We start from the raw sequence: 16,719 nt of genomic DNA, 5'->3' as shown, positions 1-16,719 counted from the left end.
TCAAGCCCCGGAGCCCGAGCACACGCGCGCACGCGCACGAACACGCACACGCGAACGAATGACATCCCCCACGCACACATCACACACATCCCCACACACACATCCACACACATACGTTCCCAGGTCAAAAGTTGATTCATTCCCGAGATCCAGCAGGATCTGGCTTTTTTCTTTTTTCTGGCAGCTGGGGCTTCCTATTCTCAGGGCAGTTGTAAGGTTGGGGGCGTGGGGAGGGGCGAAGGGAGAGGGAGGTGAGGGGAAAGGGAGAAGGAGAGTGATTGGTGTGTGCCTTTCTCCACTCCCGCCAGGAGAGAGTCCGGGCCGGGTTTTGCACCTTGTCCCCGGGTTCGGTCTCACGGCCTGAAGCGGCGGCGGCTGCTTCTTTGCTGCTGCTTGCCGCCGCCGCTGCCGCCTCTGCCGCCGCTGCTCTCCTTGCTGCTGCTGCTGCTGCTGCTGGGCTGCTGCTGCTACTGCTGCTGCTTCTGTGTTTACTGAGCTCTCTTGTCCTGATATCACTCCGCTGGCATGGAGGAGGAGGAGGAGGTGGAGGAGAGAGAGGAGGAGGAGGATGAGGAGGAGGAGGAGAGCACTTGATCATTGTGATGGTGGCAGGAGGAGCAGCCGCAGCAGTAGCAGCAGCAGCAAAAGCCAAGCGTTGGGGGTTCTTATCAGCTCGGCGTGTTTTTTTTTTTTTTTTTTTTCAAAGGACTTCACCGATCTACTTTTGCAATCACCCCCGGGATTGTTCATATGTTTACTTCCCCCCAACCCGAGGATTTGATATTTAGGTTCCTGTGAAATGCTACCGAGCAGCCAAAGTACTTTGAGAACACGGGGCGGCATAAACACCAAAACTTTTTTGTGGAAGGAAAATGCAATAAGAAAGCTCGCTGTCTTTTGATGCTGTGAGTGTGGAGCGAGTGTGTGTATTGTGTGTCTGCCTGGGGTGCCTCTGCCTGTTTGCGAGTGTGTGTGGTGTGGTGTGGTGTGTGTGTGTGTGTATGTGGCTTTTCCCCTCGAATATAGGGAGAAAATGCTCGCCAAGCACCGGAAATCTCCTGGAATTTATAAGAAAATAATGGATTATAAAAAGAAGTGAGGGAAGGAACGGCTCTCCCGCTGAGTTGCAACCCGATTTGCTACTCTTCAGTTTGTTGATTGTTTTTATTGATAGGTGTCTTGATGATACTCTGATAACACCTTCAATATTATTGTTTTGGGGGGAGCGTTACAGTTGAAAAAAAAAAGGAAACAACAGCAACAACAGCCCCCCCCCCAAGTATTCTCCCTTCTCCCCCCTCCTGCTCAGAATCGGTGTCTCCATCCATGTGCTTGTTTGCTCCCCCGCGTTCCACTTAAAACTATTTTAATCCTGGACCCAAGGAGGAGGCTGATAGGGGGGTGGATACAAAAAGTTCTTCCAAAATAGTGTGCACGGGGAGCAGGATGGGGGATTTCGCAGCCCCCGCTGCTGCCACCGCGAATGGCAGTAGTATTTGCATCAACAGTAACCTGAACAGCAGCCTCGGTGGGGCCGGTATCGGTGTGAATAATACTCCCAGTAATACTCCCGCTGCACCGAGTAACAATCACCATGCTGGCGGCGGCGGCGGCGGCGGCGGCGGTGGCGGCGGCGGCGGCGGCCCCGGGGGCAGCGGCGGCGGCCCGGGGAGCGTCCCCAAGCACAGCACCGTGGTGGAGCGGCTGAGGCAGCGCATCGAAGGCTGCAGGCGGCACCATGTCAACTGTGAGAACAGGTACCAGCAAGCCCAGGCGGAGCAGCTGGAGCTGGAGCGCAGGGACACGGTGAGCCTCTATCAGAGGACCCTGGAGCAAAGGGCCAAAAAATCGGGCGGCGGGGGCGGCGGCGGAGGCAGCAAACAGCCCCCGCAGCACTCGAGCAAACAGCAGCAAGATGCAGAGTCTGCCACGGCGGAGCAAAGAAATCACACTCTGATCATGGTGAGGGGACGATCCGGGCAGGGGGACCGGGACCGGGTGGGATGCGGGGAGCGGGCCGTCCCGGTCCGGACGTGTTTGTGTTGGGGCTGGGGGGAGGCCGATTTGGGCAGAAAGGGGAGCTGTGGGGGAGCGGACGGGTTCCAAGAAAACTTTTCCTGGGAAAAGGCTCGGTCAGATACCTGTTAGTCGGCCAGGATTGTCAGATGTGAAGGGGCGCGGGGTGGGGTTGGGAGACTGGGAAAAAAGGGGGATTTAAGACGGGAAAGAAGGGATCTTAAGGAGCGTCTTCTAAGTGTGCTGTTTGGAAAAGTTTTTTTTTTTTTTTTCCTCCTTTTCCTAAGAACCAGTTTGAAAGAGGCTGAATCTTGAGTTGAAAGTCTGCTCCTCCTCCTTTCCCTAGCTCTCCACCCCCAGCTCTTCCTTAACCTCGCTAATCTCGTTTCTCTCCCCCTAGTCCCCCCTACCTTTGATAGAGCACATCCGTTTGGGGTAGGGGAGATACTGATGCTGTGATTCTGGGGAGCTACCGTTTTGTCCCCAAAAGAAGAAGGGGAGAGGGAGGATGAAATCTCCCCCCCCCCCATTCCCTCTTTGTTTTAGGAAAGTCTTAGAGTTTTGTGAATGAACTTTTTTTGGGGGGGGGGTGGGGGAGAGGTACGCGTCCTGTGTGTGTCTGGGTGTCTGTGTCTGTGTGCGTGCGCGCGCGCGCGTGTATGTGTGTGTGCACGCTGCATCGATGGCTTTTTAAAGTCTGGTTTGGCAAGGCAGGTGAAGGGGCGGGGAGGAAAGTAAGATTGGGCTTGCTGCTCTTGCAGCAGGTAAAGGAGAAAGTTCCCTCATGTTGTCTGAAGCTCGTCCCCCGCAGGGGTCCCAGCTCCCCGATTCTGGATTCGCACCCCGCCACCCCCGTGCCATTTTCCCTTTAAACTTCCCTTACTGAAACTGTCCTTTTCGCTTCCGGAGCCATCCCACACCTCTACCCCTGCCCCCCACCAAACTTTCCCCGGGTGTTTAATAAGCACCGAGAAGAGCACAGCACTGGGAAAGAGAGGTGTAGGAGGTTTGCCTGTGGAGGCAGAGGCTTGGGGGTGGGGTGTTTGTCTGTCAATTGCATAACTTAGCAAGTAGGAAGTAGCGCGATCCCCGCTCCCCAACCCCGGGGGAAGAGGCCTCCAACCTGCTCGGGTGCCTGGACTTATCCGAGGAGTTTTTTACAGCTTTCCCTCGCGTCTCAGTCCCTTCTCTCTCTTGGAGCTTTCTTTCTGATCCTCTCCCTCCTCCTCTTTTTTGCCTCTTTCTTTCATTCCCTCCCTTCTCATTTTTTCAGGAGTGATTAGGGGCTAGTGAAAAGCATTTTTTGCACGAAAACCCCAACAACGTAGACCACCCCCAACCCCCCCCCCCGAAATTTCATTCTGAGTGTAGCGCGTGTGCGTGTGTGGCCAGGGGTGGCTGGGCGGATGGTAATGTCAAAGCCCGTGCGGCCGAGCAGGGAGGGCAGCGACTGTTCGCCTTGCTCCCCGGGTGCACAGAGTGCGGCTAACAGCTGGGTGTGCGGACCCCCACGGAGGGGGGAAGGGGGCTGCCTTCTACTTGAGGCGGAAAAATCGGGCACTTCCCCAGGCCGGGAGAATCTTCTCTTTTGCGCTCTGGGGTTGGGAGAGATGGGGGGCGGGAGCCAGAGAGGTCAGCTTCGGTTGGGAGCTGGGTTTGGGCATTTCCGTGACAAAGAGCCGAAGGGATAGGGGGAGGGCTGGGATTGTATCAGTCTCTTCCCACTCACTCCCCCTCCCATTGTCGGATGTCCCCCACTCTTCCTCGCGTCTCTCCTTTCTCCCCACCCCTCCCCGCCGGCCTCCCTTTCTTCCCCCCCTCACCCCACACGTGAAGGAGGGGGAGCAATTTGTTTATCTCGGTCTAAAAGATATCTCTCTTCCTCCCCCCCTTAGCTCAGAAGCTGTCTCCGCCCCTCCTCCCCCTCGGCGTGATCCTTTGCAGGCCCGCTGTACAGCACCTTCTTCCCCTCCTCCTCTTCTTCCTCCTCCTCCCTTCACACGCCTTCCCTTCCTCCCTTCCTCCCTCCCACCTCCACCCTTTGGACGGGGTGGGAGGGGAGAGGGGAGGTGCTTTGTCCGCGGCTCTAACCTCCTACCCGAAGAGCTGGGGAACTTGGAGGTGGCGATCTACTACAGCGACGCCTGCTACTACTAATATCCCCCTAATCACTGGAAAGCCCCCAAACACCCTTTCCTCCGCCCCTTCGCGTCTGGCTGGGGGCGAGGGGGAGGAGGGGAGGGAGGGAGGGAGGGAGGGAGGAAAGACACAGGGAGCAAGGGAGCCAGAGCAAGCGCAACGGGAGAGAGCGCTTCAGCCATGTAGCCTCATGAAGATCTGAAAGAAGTATTTTGAGACGCTGAGAGAGACAGAGACAGAGGCAGTGAGAGAGACAGAGACAGAGAGATAGAAAGAGACTTGGAAAACGCTTCTTGCTTTTACAAACAGGAAGCCCAAACTCACTGACATACTGTAAATTTCCTGCACACAAAGAAGACTTTAATTTATGAATCTTCTTTACCTTTTTCCCGTTTAGTATCTGAGTGTCACTGACATTATCTGTCTCCATTCTCCTTCCCCCATTCACATCTTTGCCTTCCTGACCCAGGGCCATCTTTCCCCATCCCAGCTCCAGAATTAAGGGACTTGTCTCAGGTGAGGCTGCTCAGTTTTGCCAAAACTCGGATCGGTTGGGTGATTTTTTGAAAGCCTCGTCTCCTGCAGCAGTACCCATTCCTTTGTTATGCAGACAAGTATTCTCTACTTTCGGTTGTAAGATCTTTGAGGGCAGGAGCTGTCATTTCCCTCTTTTTTGTATCCTCAGCTTTTAGCAGTGTTTGGCACATGCTGGGAGCTCAACCCGTTTTTATTGATTAAGATTGGAATTCTAGATGCATTGTGAAAAATGTGCCCCCCCCCCCACTCTTTGAGGATTAAAGATCTTGATGTTTCCCTCTCCCTATCTCCTCTCCCACCATTCCATTTCCCCCCCCCCCCATTTCCTCCTCTTTTCACTCTAGACCTGTGGTTTCTTTAGTGTAGAGAAATCTCCTATGGAAACTCTTCACCTGTGCAGATGGCCAACTCCTTTCTAAAACTGGGCACTGAAGAATCTAAGTGACTTGCTCTTGGACACCTAGGCAGATAATATGGATCTGAATCAGGTTTTGAATTCAGATCTCCATGATTCTAAAATGGTTCTTCTATGCAATTTGCCATACTTCTCTCCGGTCAATTTTCAGACAAACCAGACAACTACCTAAGGCAAACCTATGTCAGATGCCCTTTTAATGTCTTTTATTCAATGAAAAGGAAAAAGATAAACTAGGTAACCAGAAAGTTTTTCTGTTTTTTTTTTTTTTTTTTTTTTTTTTGAGGGATCCTATTCTCTCCCAGTCCCACTGAGACATCATTACAGAAGGTTGGAGTTGAGTCTCAGCTTTTAAATCTTCAAGGGATCTTAGAGATTATCTAGGACAGGATTTAAATTTTTTTCTACATGAACCCCTTTTGCCATAGAAATATTTATATGTCCCCCTGGGTATAGAGGTACATGAAACAGATATACAAATCAAACATTTACTGATAATAAATCATAATTTTGTGACCCTCACATTTAGTTGAGACTCCATATAGGATCCAGAACCACAGTTTAAGAAGCTGGGATCTAGGTAGCCTCCTTATTTTATTTTTATTTTTATTTTTTTACAGTGGAGGAAACTGAGACCCAGAGCAGGGAAGTGTCAAAAGAATCACTAAATCAGAAATGCAGCTTTCAACACCTTTGTAGTGATGTGTCTAATATTGAAATTAACAGATTGTCAACTTTATCTCCAACTACAGATTTCATGATGTGTCACAAGCTGACATATTAAGTACACTAATTGGGAAGAGGAAAGTTTGCTTGAAGATAGGCAACTTTGTACTATCAGTTTTTTTTTTTCTTTCGATATTTCAGTCTTATGGATTAAAGGCTTAGCTATACAACAGTGCTTTGTAGAATGTAGGAATATTTCCACATTATGTGCTTTCATTCTTGTGTGCTCTGACAGACATCTTAGGAAAGGATATGAGGTCAAAATACTATCTAGCCTATACTATATGTACTTATCAAATGTCTTCACAATTTTTATGCGCTAGTGATGTACTAGCCAAACACTAGGCTGTTTGGCTCCAAAAATTTCAGTCCTCTTCCCATTAAAAATAATATTTTAAAAAATTATCAAGTAATTTTTCTTCTACATTGCATTCATTGCTGGGTACACAATCTGCTTTATTAGTTACAAAGAAAAATAGTTAAGAAAAGTCAACAGTAGGGATTATCTCATTTTTTGTGTTCATAATCCTTGGATCTAGCACTATGGCTAGGGCATAGTAGGTACCTAATAAATGTTTGTTGCTTGATGGATTGATCAGATCTAATGCTATTCTATAATTCTCTTTCTTGACACTTTAGAGAAGAAGAAGGTATATTTCATTTTTTCTGAGTTAATATCTACTTTTCAAGTAATCATATTAAATTTGGGAGAGGAATTTGATGTTAAATTAGTATCTTTTTAAAAAGCCACTTTAGCAGTTGGAGTCCAAAAAAAAGTTAATATAGAAATTACAAATTCCTGAAAACTGGAATCTCAGGATTTCAATCTTAAGTGGTGACTGACTTTCACTTTCCTTAGCCTGTCCTTGATTTTTATGCTTGCTTTTACATGGAACAGTTGATCTTCAGATTGGGCTGTGTACTTAAAGGGAACTCAAGGGTCTTGGAAGCAGAGCACCTCATCCTTGCTGTGAGATTGTCATTAACTCCTTAGATGGAAAGCTTGGGGCAAGGCACATCATTTCTCCTGTCTCCTCATCTGTTAAATGGCAGAGTTGAGAAGAGGACCTAGCCCTGATGCCTTGAAATGCCTTCTAGTGCTGACTCTGTGGGATCCTGTGAAAGCAGTCATCCTTCAGAGCTTAATAACTATGGAAAAACATAAGAACAGGGCTCCTGGTTTCCATTTGGCTGTTAGAATTCATATCATAGCTGTTCTATGTGTCAGTTTTTTCTTTCTTTTCTTGGCATGGGATTAGTAAGTGAAAGTTCTGTTTTTATTGTTTTCTTGCTGTAGATAAGAGTAAGCTTGGGGAAGCAGACATCTGTCTTGGTCCAAGGCCATAGTGAAAGCTCTGGGTGCACTACAAGCCTTCACCACAGTCAAGGTTGATGTGGCTTGAACTCCCCTTTCAGTAAATTAGAGATAAGCCTGAGGTTTACAGGTGGTCACATCTCAATCCTGTTCATTTCTTTGAAGTGAAATGGGGGGGAGAATGGACCTTTCAGTAAGCCTTTATTTAAAAAACAGCTACTATTTTCAGCAGAGACTTCATTTCAATATTAATTGCTTACTGTGTGCAAAGCACTGTGCTAAATAATCGGAGGAGAGAACAACATTTCATTGAGATATGGTTCCTTTCCTAGGACAAACAGGGTTACATTTATATACAGTTTTCAGGTTTGTGGGTGTTTTTTCTACAACCTTGTGATGTAAGCAGTCCCTAGTGACTTATATTATTTATCCTTATTTTAAATAGGAAGAAATCAAGGCTTTCAGGGGTTAAGAATGTGACCAAGGTTACAGAACTAGCGAGGCTTTGAACTCAGGTTTGCTGACTTCTAATCCAGCTCTGTATCAAGCTGCCCAGTGAAGAATGAGTTAGATGTCATGAGGAAAATATTTATTACATAGTAAATACATTAGAGAGCTTAAAAACTATGCATAAGACTCCTGGGGGAGGAGTCTGATGGGAATCAGGTCAAGGAATAGCATCTGAACTCTACTTTGAAGGAAGCTAGGGATGCTAAGAGGTAAAAGGGGCAGGAGAAAGTGAATTCCAGAGATAAGAGAGCACCTCCCCCCATTATAAAGGCATTAACAGACCATTCCTATGATAGATTTTTATTTAGAAGGAATAAGACATTAAATATAATAACTAGCACTTATATAATGCTTTACGGTTTGTGAAGAGCTTTGCAGAAATTTCATTTGATCTTTAGAACAGCCTTGGAAAATAGATGTTATTGTTGTTGTTATTATTGCTATTATTATTATTGCTGAGGCAGTTGAAGTTAAGTGACTTGGCCAGGGTCACACAGCTAGGAAGTGTTAAGTTTCTGAGGCCAGATTTGAATTTAGGTCCTTCTGACTTCAAGATGCTCTATCCACTGAGCCACCTACCTGCCCCAGTAGATGTTATTATTATCCCTATTTTTACACATGGGGAAACTGAAGCATAAGTTACTCAGGGTCATACTTCTAGGAATTATCCAAAGAAGTATGTGAACTCAGGTCTTCCTAATCCCATTCTATTTATTTTATCATTTACCTGCCTCTAATATCAAATAAGATGTCTAGAAAGATATCACTTACTTCAATCCTCTCATTTTACAGATAGGTAAACTTAAGACCTAGACAGGAGATGTGACTTCCTAAAGATCACATAGGTTGTAAATAGCAAAGCTGGGATTTAAACCTAAATTCTCTGACTCCAAAAATGGTAACTAACATAATTAATTAGATAATCTCAAAAATCACTTAATTTGGTCTCCTGATTTTTCAAATGAAGAAATGGAGTCCTAGAGAAGTTAAATGGGTTACCAGGAATAAGAATCAGAGGCAGGATTTGAACTCCTTCCTCCTTTCATTTTTGGTGTCATTTAGATGTTTCAGTTATGTCCAATTCTTCTTGATTTTTTTTTTTTTTTGGTGGGGGGGAGGGTGTTTCTTAGCAAAGATTCTGAAACAGTTTGCCATTTCCTTCTCCAGGGAAACTGAAGCAAACAGGGTTGAATGACTTGCTTAGGATCACACAGCGTGGAAGTGCCTGAGTCTGCAGATTCCTAGCCCAATGCTCTATCCACTTTGCTATTTAGCTCCTCCTATCTCCCTCTCTCTATTTCCTTCTTTCCATTGCGCCACTGCACTGATTGCTACCATAAAAAAATACCCACAATCACTGATGGGACTTTGGTGTTATCATTGGGAATATAAAGTTTTAATTAACAGTCCTTTGGTATGTCTTTTCACTTGGGAAGATGGGAGATGATTTTCAGATCCAAACATGAGATGAGATAGAAGGGGGCTATCAGGTAGACCTTCTCACCCAAACTAATGAGTAGGCACAGGTTTCTCAGTTATTATTCAAGAAGCGGGGGAATCCTTATCATATCATTACTGTATTTCAATACTTCATTTCATTGGGTCTTCAAAGAAATCTATGAGTGGAAAAAAAATGGACTGATGATTTGGTGAGGATTAGGAACTGCTGCTGGTTGTTAGGCAACTCTTGTGCTCCATTGGTATCCTCTTAGTGGTTGGAGAAGCTGAGAAATCAGAGATATCATTGATACAGTTGATCATTTGGAGATTCATTACTCCACAGGAGCATGTAAAATAGGCAATGATTCGCAAAATACTTACAATGCTATAGCCCCTTCCCTGATGATCTTACCATCCCCATAATTTGAACATTAAACAGTTGCCCAGGGAAGGGTTTTGGCAAAATTGCAACTGATACAACATTTTGGCACTCATCCCTGGAATGGTTCCAGGAATCATCAAGATAATGTTTTGTTGAGTTAGTTCTTCACCAGCTAATATGGTTTCTCTTTTCCTATGGTGCTGAGTGTAAGATTCTGGCTCAGAACTCATGGTTTTTTTTTGGCTTATGGGGATTGGAATTATTAACTATTAGAAATCATTTCCACAGTCACCCTTTTCCTAGTTTTTCTACTTCTCTTGCTATTCTGGTATAAAGAATAATCAGTCAACTAGCATTTATCACTTAAATAGCCTATTTACATATACATACATGTATGTGTATCTACACATTTATGGGCATCTATACACATATATCTACATATATATTTGCATACATATATATGTATATAGATAGATATCTTGAAATACCTTCTTTGAAGATGTACAGTGTAACTCTTGGGGAAGATCAGAAAAGATTTGGCAGAAACTTTAAAGATTATCTAGTATTATGCTGTCATTTTTCAGATGAAGAAACTGAGGATCATAGGGATCAAGTAATTTCCCTGAGATCACAGAGGTAATAAGTGACAGAACTAGGATTGGACCTGAGGCTCTCTAGTTCCAAATCCAATGCTCAACTCTACCGAACATCACTCTTAAGATCATTATTCTCATCATTATTCATGGCAGAGAAGTTGATCTTTGAAAATAAAATCTCCAGCCTATTATTTGATTTGGGAAGATCTGACAAATCCTGCCTCACACATTCATTAGCTATATTACTCTGGAGTTACTTTGCTGTGCCTCAGTTTCTTAATCTACCAAAAGGGAATAATCCTATTACCTACCTCATGCAAGTAAGTTGTGAGGTTCAAATCTGATAAAGCATGTGAAATCTCAACAACAACAAATTTCTTAACTCTGGCCACTGGAAGAATGAGTTTTACTTTGGTAATATATCTAACTTTTCCTTGAATTTACAGTTAGAATTTTTAGGACAGGCACTGGAATTTTAAACTCAAGGGATGATGGGTTTTAGAATAGGAAAAAGGCCTTAGATATGATTTAGTCATCCTTCCCAACTCTTTTAGGTAAGAAGCCAAGAGGAAAATTTTTTCAGCCCTCTGCCTGTCCTGGGTTCTGAAATAAATTAGTAGGTCTCATCCCCCACTGACCAACATTCCTTGGAAAAGCCAAGCCAGGTTGAGACTTTAGAATATTAATAGCGCTACTCCCTGATTTCTCTCTCGTTAAAGAAAATATTGTCTGATAAGGTTTCTCCAAGTTGTGGAGAATTAAAGTGGGAATGGAAACTTAGATTTTTTCTGCTAGGAGGTATTACTTGGGAAGCTGATCAGAAGGCCAGCCCTCTTTCTGTGTCCTCAATTGGATAGATGCCAGTTATAGGCTGAGCCCTCCACACATCTTAAAATTGTAAGATTTATTTACTGCTATGAGATATTGCATTCCCTGGTAAACAAGAGCTAGTTAACTAATAATTATGTTTCCATACTACAGCCTTGTGGTTTAGGATAATTAATCCCACTCTTGTTTTAGGGTTGTCAGATTGCTTAGTATATTCTATCTGATCAGATTGCTTAGTATATTCTATCTGATTTGATAATCACAGAAAAAAACAAAAACAAAAACAAAAAACAAACCCACTAGTTTTATCTCCATTTTATATATGAAACTGAAGCTGGACAAGGTAAGTGGCTTGCCCTTGGATGGGGAAGGAAGTGATTTCTCACTTGGATAGTAAATAGCAGAGCTAAATTGGAACCCAGATTCTCTGATGACTCTAGATCTAGAGCTAGGGTCCTTTACTATCTCTGCTGTTGCTTATTTATCCCATCTGTAGATTACTGGGGGAGAGGAAGCTTTTTTTCTTCTCTGTGTCTTTTCTGCCGTGAGCCTTTTGGCTATTTCCCTGCTAGTTAACACCTTAACCAAAGAACAGGCAGCTCAGTAAGAAGGAGATAAATTAAGTTGTGTTTTTTCTAACTATTGTGAATATTCCATTTGGCCAGAACTTGAAGCCAATGAGAAAATGAAGAATTGGAATTGTCTGTGGTTTTTTGGCTGGAAAGACCATTGAGACAGATCTAGTCCAACAACCTCTCCCTGCTCTCCTTGTCACACTTTACAAAGTTAGGGACAGAAAAGTTAAGGGACTTGTCTGAAGTTGTGTAGGTATAAAACATTGGGTCCAAGATTTGTGGTTCTCTGACTCCAAACCTAGAACTGTTTAAACTACATTAGATCTCCTTGTTCTAGACTATCCTTTTGCTGCTTTCCATTAGATAAGAGAGAATTATTTGTCTTTATTATTTCATTTATAAATTGGAGTAGGTACAAAATTTAGATGTGTCCAGGTCCTGTGTAGCCCAGTGAGAGGTAGCTCATACTGAGTGCAGTAAGCTTAGGGGGATGGGATGAGAGAAAGCCTCACCTGAATTCTGAGAAGACCAGGACTGGTAGAACAAGCAGGGAAGGTTTATGTAGGTCATGGCTAGGAATTCCACATGCAAGGATTGAGAGGGAGGAGCAGAAATCTAGAACAAAGTGGCGAAGGCATCAAGGGCATGGTGGGTTCAGGACAGAAAATAGTTCAATTTGACTAAAGCATGGAAGAAATGATGTGAATTAAGAATGGAAAGGGAGGGCTCTAAAGGGCAAGCTGAGTTGTCTAAACTTTGCTCGATGTACAGCAGTAAACCACAAGAATCTGTGAGCAGAGGATTAATACAGTCGGAAAGACACATAGATAAAATTGGTTTGGCAAGAGTATGAAAGATTAAAAAAAAAGGTGGGAAGACTTGGTAGAGGTTATTACAATGGTGGTCTTGTTAATCATTTGTTTCAGCCATGTTTGACATGTTTCCCCTTTGGGGATTTTCTTGGAAAAGATGCTGGAATGGTTTTTCATTTCCTTCTCCAGCTCATTTTACAGATGGGAAACTGAGGCAAACAGGTGAGGTGTCTTGCCCAGGTTTATGGGCTAATCCATGTTTTAGGCCAAACTGGAACTCATGAAGATGAATCTTTTTGATTCCCAAGCCAGTGCTCTATCCACTGTGGTACCTAGCTTCCTGTTTGACCATTACAATGGTCTAGGTGGATGTTAATGAGAACTTGCCTCAGGATATTAGAAGCAGTGGGAATAGAGAGGAGGGCATATATGTAAGAGATATTGCACATATTTATTGAGAAACAATTGTAAGTTTAGTGCTGTTTGAAGAAGAATAGAAACATTACATCCAGTGTTTTGTAAAAGTAAATTCTGACCACAAAGGATCTAGCAACAAGAGCAATAGTACCCAGATTGATGAGAATATTGGCAGAATAGAAAGATCACTGGATTGGGAATTAGGAAACCCGAGTTCCTGTTTAGGCTCTGCCAATAATTAGCTGTATGAACTTGGGTAAATTGTCCCAGGGCTCAATTTGCTTATCTATAAAATGAAAGGATTGCACCAGACAATCTTAGCGTAAGCCTTGAATCAGAGAATGGACCACTGAAGTTTGATCCAGAGCAGACAGGTAGAAATATCCAAAATCCACGGAGGATTGTTCTGAAGCAAAAGATAGCCTTCATTGATGGTGGTGGGAATTCACTATTCAGGAATGAAATGTGAATAGTCTTGTAGATTAGGAGTAAAGAATCAGCTTTTTGAAGCCTAGGATCCTATATTGCAGTGTGAGAAAGGACCTTAAGAGATATAGAGTTGCTGTTCTTAACATTATGTTTGTGTGTATCATGGAACAGATAACATTATAATACATGGAATTTTAAAGGAAATAGACATCAAAATATTTTTAAAATTTAAAATTCACAGACCCCAGTTTAAGAACCTTTTTATCTAGTTCATCCTTTTCATTTTGCAGATAAAGAAACTGAGACCCACAGAATTGAGTTGTTCTAGACCATATGGATAGTTTGAAATCAATAATGGGAAGGTCATAAACCCAACTATGGGGAGATATAGCTAGATAAAAGAGTATAGAAAATTTAGCTACTTACCAGTTTTGGACTGAATACTTCTCATTATCTGACCCTGATGTATAATTTCAAAATTTTTATATTCTCCTTTCTCTTGTGAATCAGTCCTAGAAAATTCAACCTTGTGGTCTGGAGCATTTAAAAGCATAGAGATGAAAAAGGGAAAGAGGGAGCGATGCTAGAATTGAGCATCTGGAGATTATGAAGAAATTATAAGAGGAAAGAAGATTGATTAAATCCTGATTTATGAACTCTGTGATCCTAGGGAGCCTGGTCAGCCCAGACACTGGGAAAGTGAAAGCCAGGAGTTCAAGATTAGTGAATATTTAGAAAGGAGAAATCTAGGACAAGGGTAAAATCTCCTAGATTTATTTTAATGTCGATCCCAAAGCCACAAGTTTGAAGGGTGGGTTCTGCATGTGTCCTCAAAATTTATAAAATATATAACAAGGATTCTTTGGGAAAATAACAACACTTCAAAGTCTCAAATTTTTCATTTTTCCTATGCAGAGGAAAGTTGTAAAAGACAGTGGACAATAAAGATGGCTAAGGTTTGAAAAGTGCTTCCCATCTGTGATCTCAGTTGATCCTCAAAAGTTGGTGCTATTATTATTCTCATTTTATAGGTGAGGAAACATGGGCAGAGAAAGAGAGAGGAGTTTGCCCAGGGTTGCCCAGCTGGTCAGTGTTCCATTGGGGTTTTGAATTCAAGTCTTCTTGAGTGTTCTGGCTACTATGTGACCTTAATTCAGCTCCCTCATTGGAGAGATGAGGAAACTGAACCAGAGAGAAATGAAGCGAATTGTTCAGATTTTAAACAGAAAGTAAAAGACTCAGGATTTAAATGTAGCTTTTCTGACTTCAAATCACAGAATATCAGAGCTGGAAGCTACTTCAGCAGCTATCTAGTCTAAGCAGGAGCTCAATGATAATCTCCTTTAACATATAGTGAGAGGTGGTCTTTATGTCCAGCTTATGCTTAAAGGCTTCAGGAGTGGGGAGGCCTTTCCACCTATTCCATTGTTCTAAAGCTCCCACTCTTAGAAAGTTTTCCTTATATCAAGCCTGATTTTATCTTTTCACATCTACCACCTATTATACTTCCAAGATCTTCTCTCGAGGGCCATTCTAGATTGTAAAACTCAGAACTACAATAGGTGTTATACAGAAAACTTAGGGGGATATAATAGTCTTTCAGTCTAAAGACAACTATCACATCTTTCTCAAGTCTCTATCACATATCACCTATGTTTCTCTTTTCTAGACTGACTGCCAGCCAATGGCTCAATCAGCCAATCTTCATATGGCATAATCTCAAGGTCCATCCTCCTCCTGGCCCCTCTATCTCTTCTGTACAATCTCTAGCCTCGCAGCTTCCTAAAATGCGTCCACTAGTCCTGAACACACAAACTGAATGCAGTATTCAAGATATAGTCTGACCAGGGCAGACTAGAGTTGGGACTATCATTTCCTTATTCCTGGATACTAGAACTCTGTTACTGTAGCCTGTGGTAATGCTAACTTGCTAGTAATTTACTCTAATCATCTATGGGCTGATTCCTCTCTCTTCCCTCCTGTCTTCTTATTGTTATTGTTATTGTTACTGAGTTTGTGGTGGATCTAAGGGTATTTAAGTAACTAAAAAAAGAAGGTTGGCTAATAACCTAGAAAAGAAGTTGAGAGTATTGAGAAGGATGGAAAGAAGGGAATGTTCTATATACTGATGCACAGGAGAGGTGAATCCTTTTAATCTATGGGGCATGGTCTGCAGACAGGAAGGTTTTTGAGATGTGGGTAAATAATTCCACGCATAAAAGAGCAGAAATTTCCTGGTGTGTAGGTATATCTCCGCAAAGAGAACAGAAATGATTGTAACAGGCAGCCTTTCTACATTTTTCTTGAGGGAAAATAACTAAAACCCAACACACTGGGATTTTTTTCTTAGCATGAAGAAATTGATTTTTAAAAATGTTTTAGTTAATTTGGCACCTCCATTTTAATGACATTGAGCCTCCCATTGAAGATGGCCACTATGATGCAGAACAATGATCCTTATGGCCTGAGTAACTAGTGTTGATTCCCAAATGAACTGGGGCAGAATTTAAATAACTGGGCAAAACATTTAATTTTTTTATTATAGCTTTTTATTTACAAGATATATGCATGGGTAATTTTTCAGCATTGACCCTTGCAAAACCTTCTGTCCAACTTTTCCCCTCCTTCCCCCACCACCTCCCCCAGATGGCAGGTAAATTAATACATGCTAAATATGTTAAAGTATATGTTAAATACAACATATGTATACATGTCCATACAGTTATTTTGCTGCACAAGAAAAATTGGATTTAGAAATAAGGTAAAACCTTAACCTGAGAAGGAAATACAAAATGCAAGTGGACAAAAACAGAGGGAGTGGAAATGCTATGTTGTGATTAAAATATTTAATTAAAATTTTTTTTTCTTTTGATTTTTAAAATCTTTATCAAAGCTTGTAGAAAACTGGCCACTCATGACTTTGTAGGCTCTCCAGCCTTCAACTATATGACATGTTTAATTGGGCATGTGGAGATAATGTTGATTTACAGTTGTATCTCTTTTTTTTTCTCCTAATATAGATCTTTAATCTATATAATATGATCTCTTAATCCATTTACAACTGATATAGATTTAGATAGGCCTTATTGAATCATCCATGTTAAAAGACCTATTTGGAATCATAGAATCATAGGCTGTTAGAAGTGGAGAAGAAGTCATTTCCTTTCCTTCCTCTTCCCCAAGTCAATTTCCTTATCTACAAAATTGGGGAGTTGGCTCAGGTGATAGCTAAGACTCAGTGTTTCCCAAGCTGAGTTCCCCAAGGTCTGAATAAAGATTCTATGAACAGTGTTTGAGCTATGTCAAAGTGTCAATAGATTTGTGATTTTACTGTTGTAGGTGTTTCCTTTACTACAGATCATAACCTGTCTGCTCTCTTTCATTCTTTGAAACTCTAGTCCACATCCTTCAGAAAATCCACTTTCCCCCATTGGGGAAGAGCAGGGAATGGGTCACCCAATTTGATGGGAAACTAATAGTCCCATTGATATTGCATGAATTCTAGGGGAGTCAATTGCTTATGTCTTCCTCTCACTATATAACTAAACCTCTTTCTTTAGTCATACATCTCTGTGATGACAT

General features: G+C 42.6%; 1 protein-coding gene across 3 annotated transcripts in view; it reads left to right on the top strand.

Moving 5' to 3' along the window:
- Window positions 1-363: 363 nt before the first annotated feature.
- Window positions 364-16,719, top strand: part of MAML3 (mastermind like transcriptional coactivator 3) — a 531,295-nt gene continuing 514,939 nt past the window's right edge. For 2 of the 3 annotated variants that reach the window (XM_074274769.1, XM_074274768.1), the window contains exon 1: window positions 364-1,962. In XM_074274769.1, the coding sequence (XP_074130870.1) occupies window positions 1,447-1,962 (516 nt within the window). In that variant the 5' untranslated portion in view covers window positions 364-1,446. The remainder of the gene's footprint in view (window positions 1,963-16,719) is intronic. The other variant, XM_074274770.1, reaches the window with a different exon arrangement.

This window comes from Sminthopsis crassicaudata, chromosome 6, assembly GCF_048593235.1.
Source record: "Sminthopsis crassicaudata isolate SCR6 chromosome 6, ASM4859323v1, whole genome shotgun sequence".
Lineage (NCBI taxonomy): Eukaryota > Metazoa > Chordata > Mammalia > Dasyuromorphia > Dasyuridae > Sminthopsis > Sminthopsis crassicaudata.
Note: the sequence above shows the minus strand (reverse complement) of the source record. Positions and strands in the feature narration are given on the sequence as shown.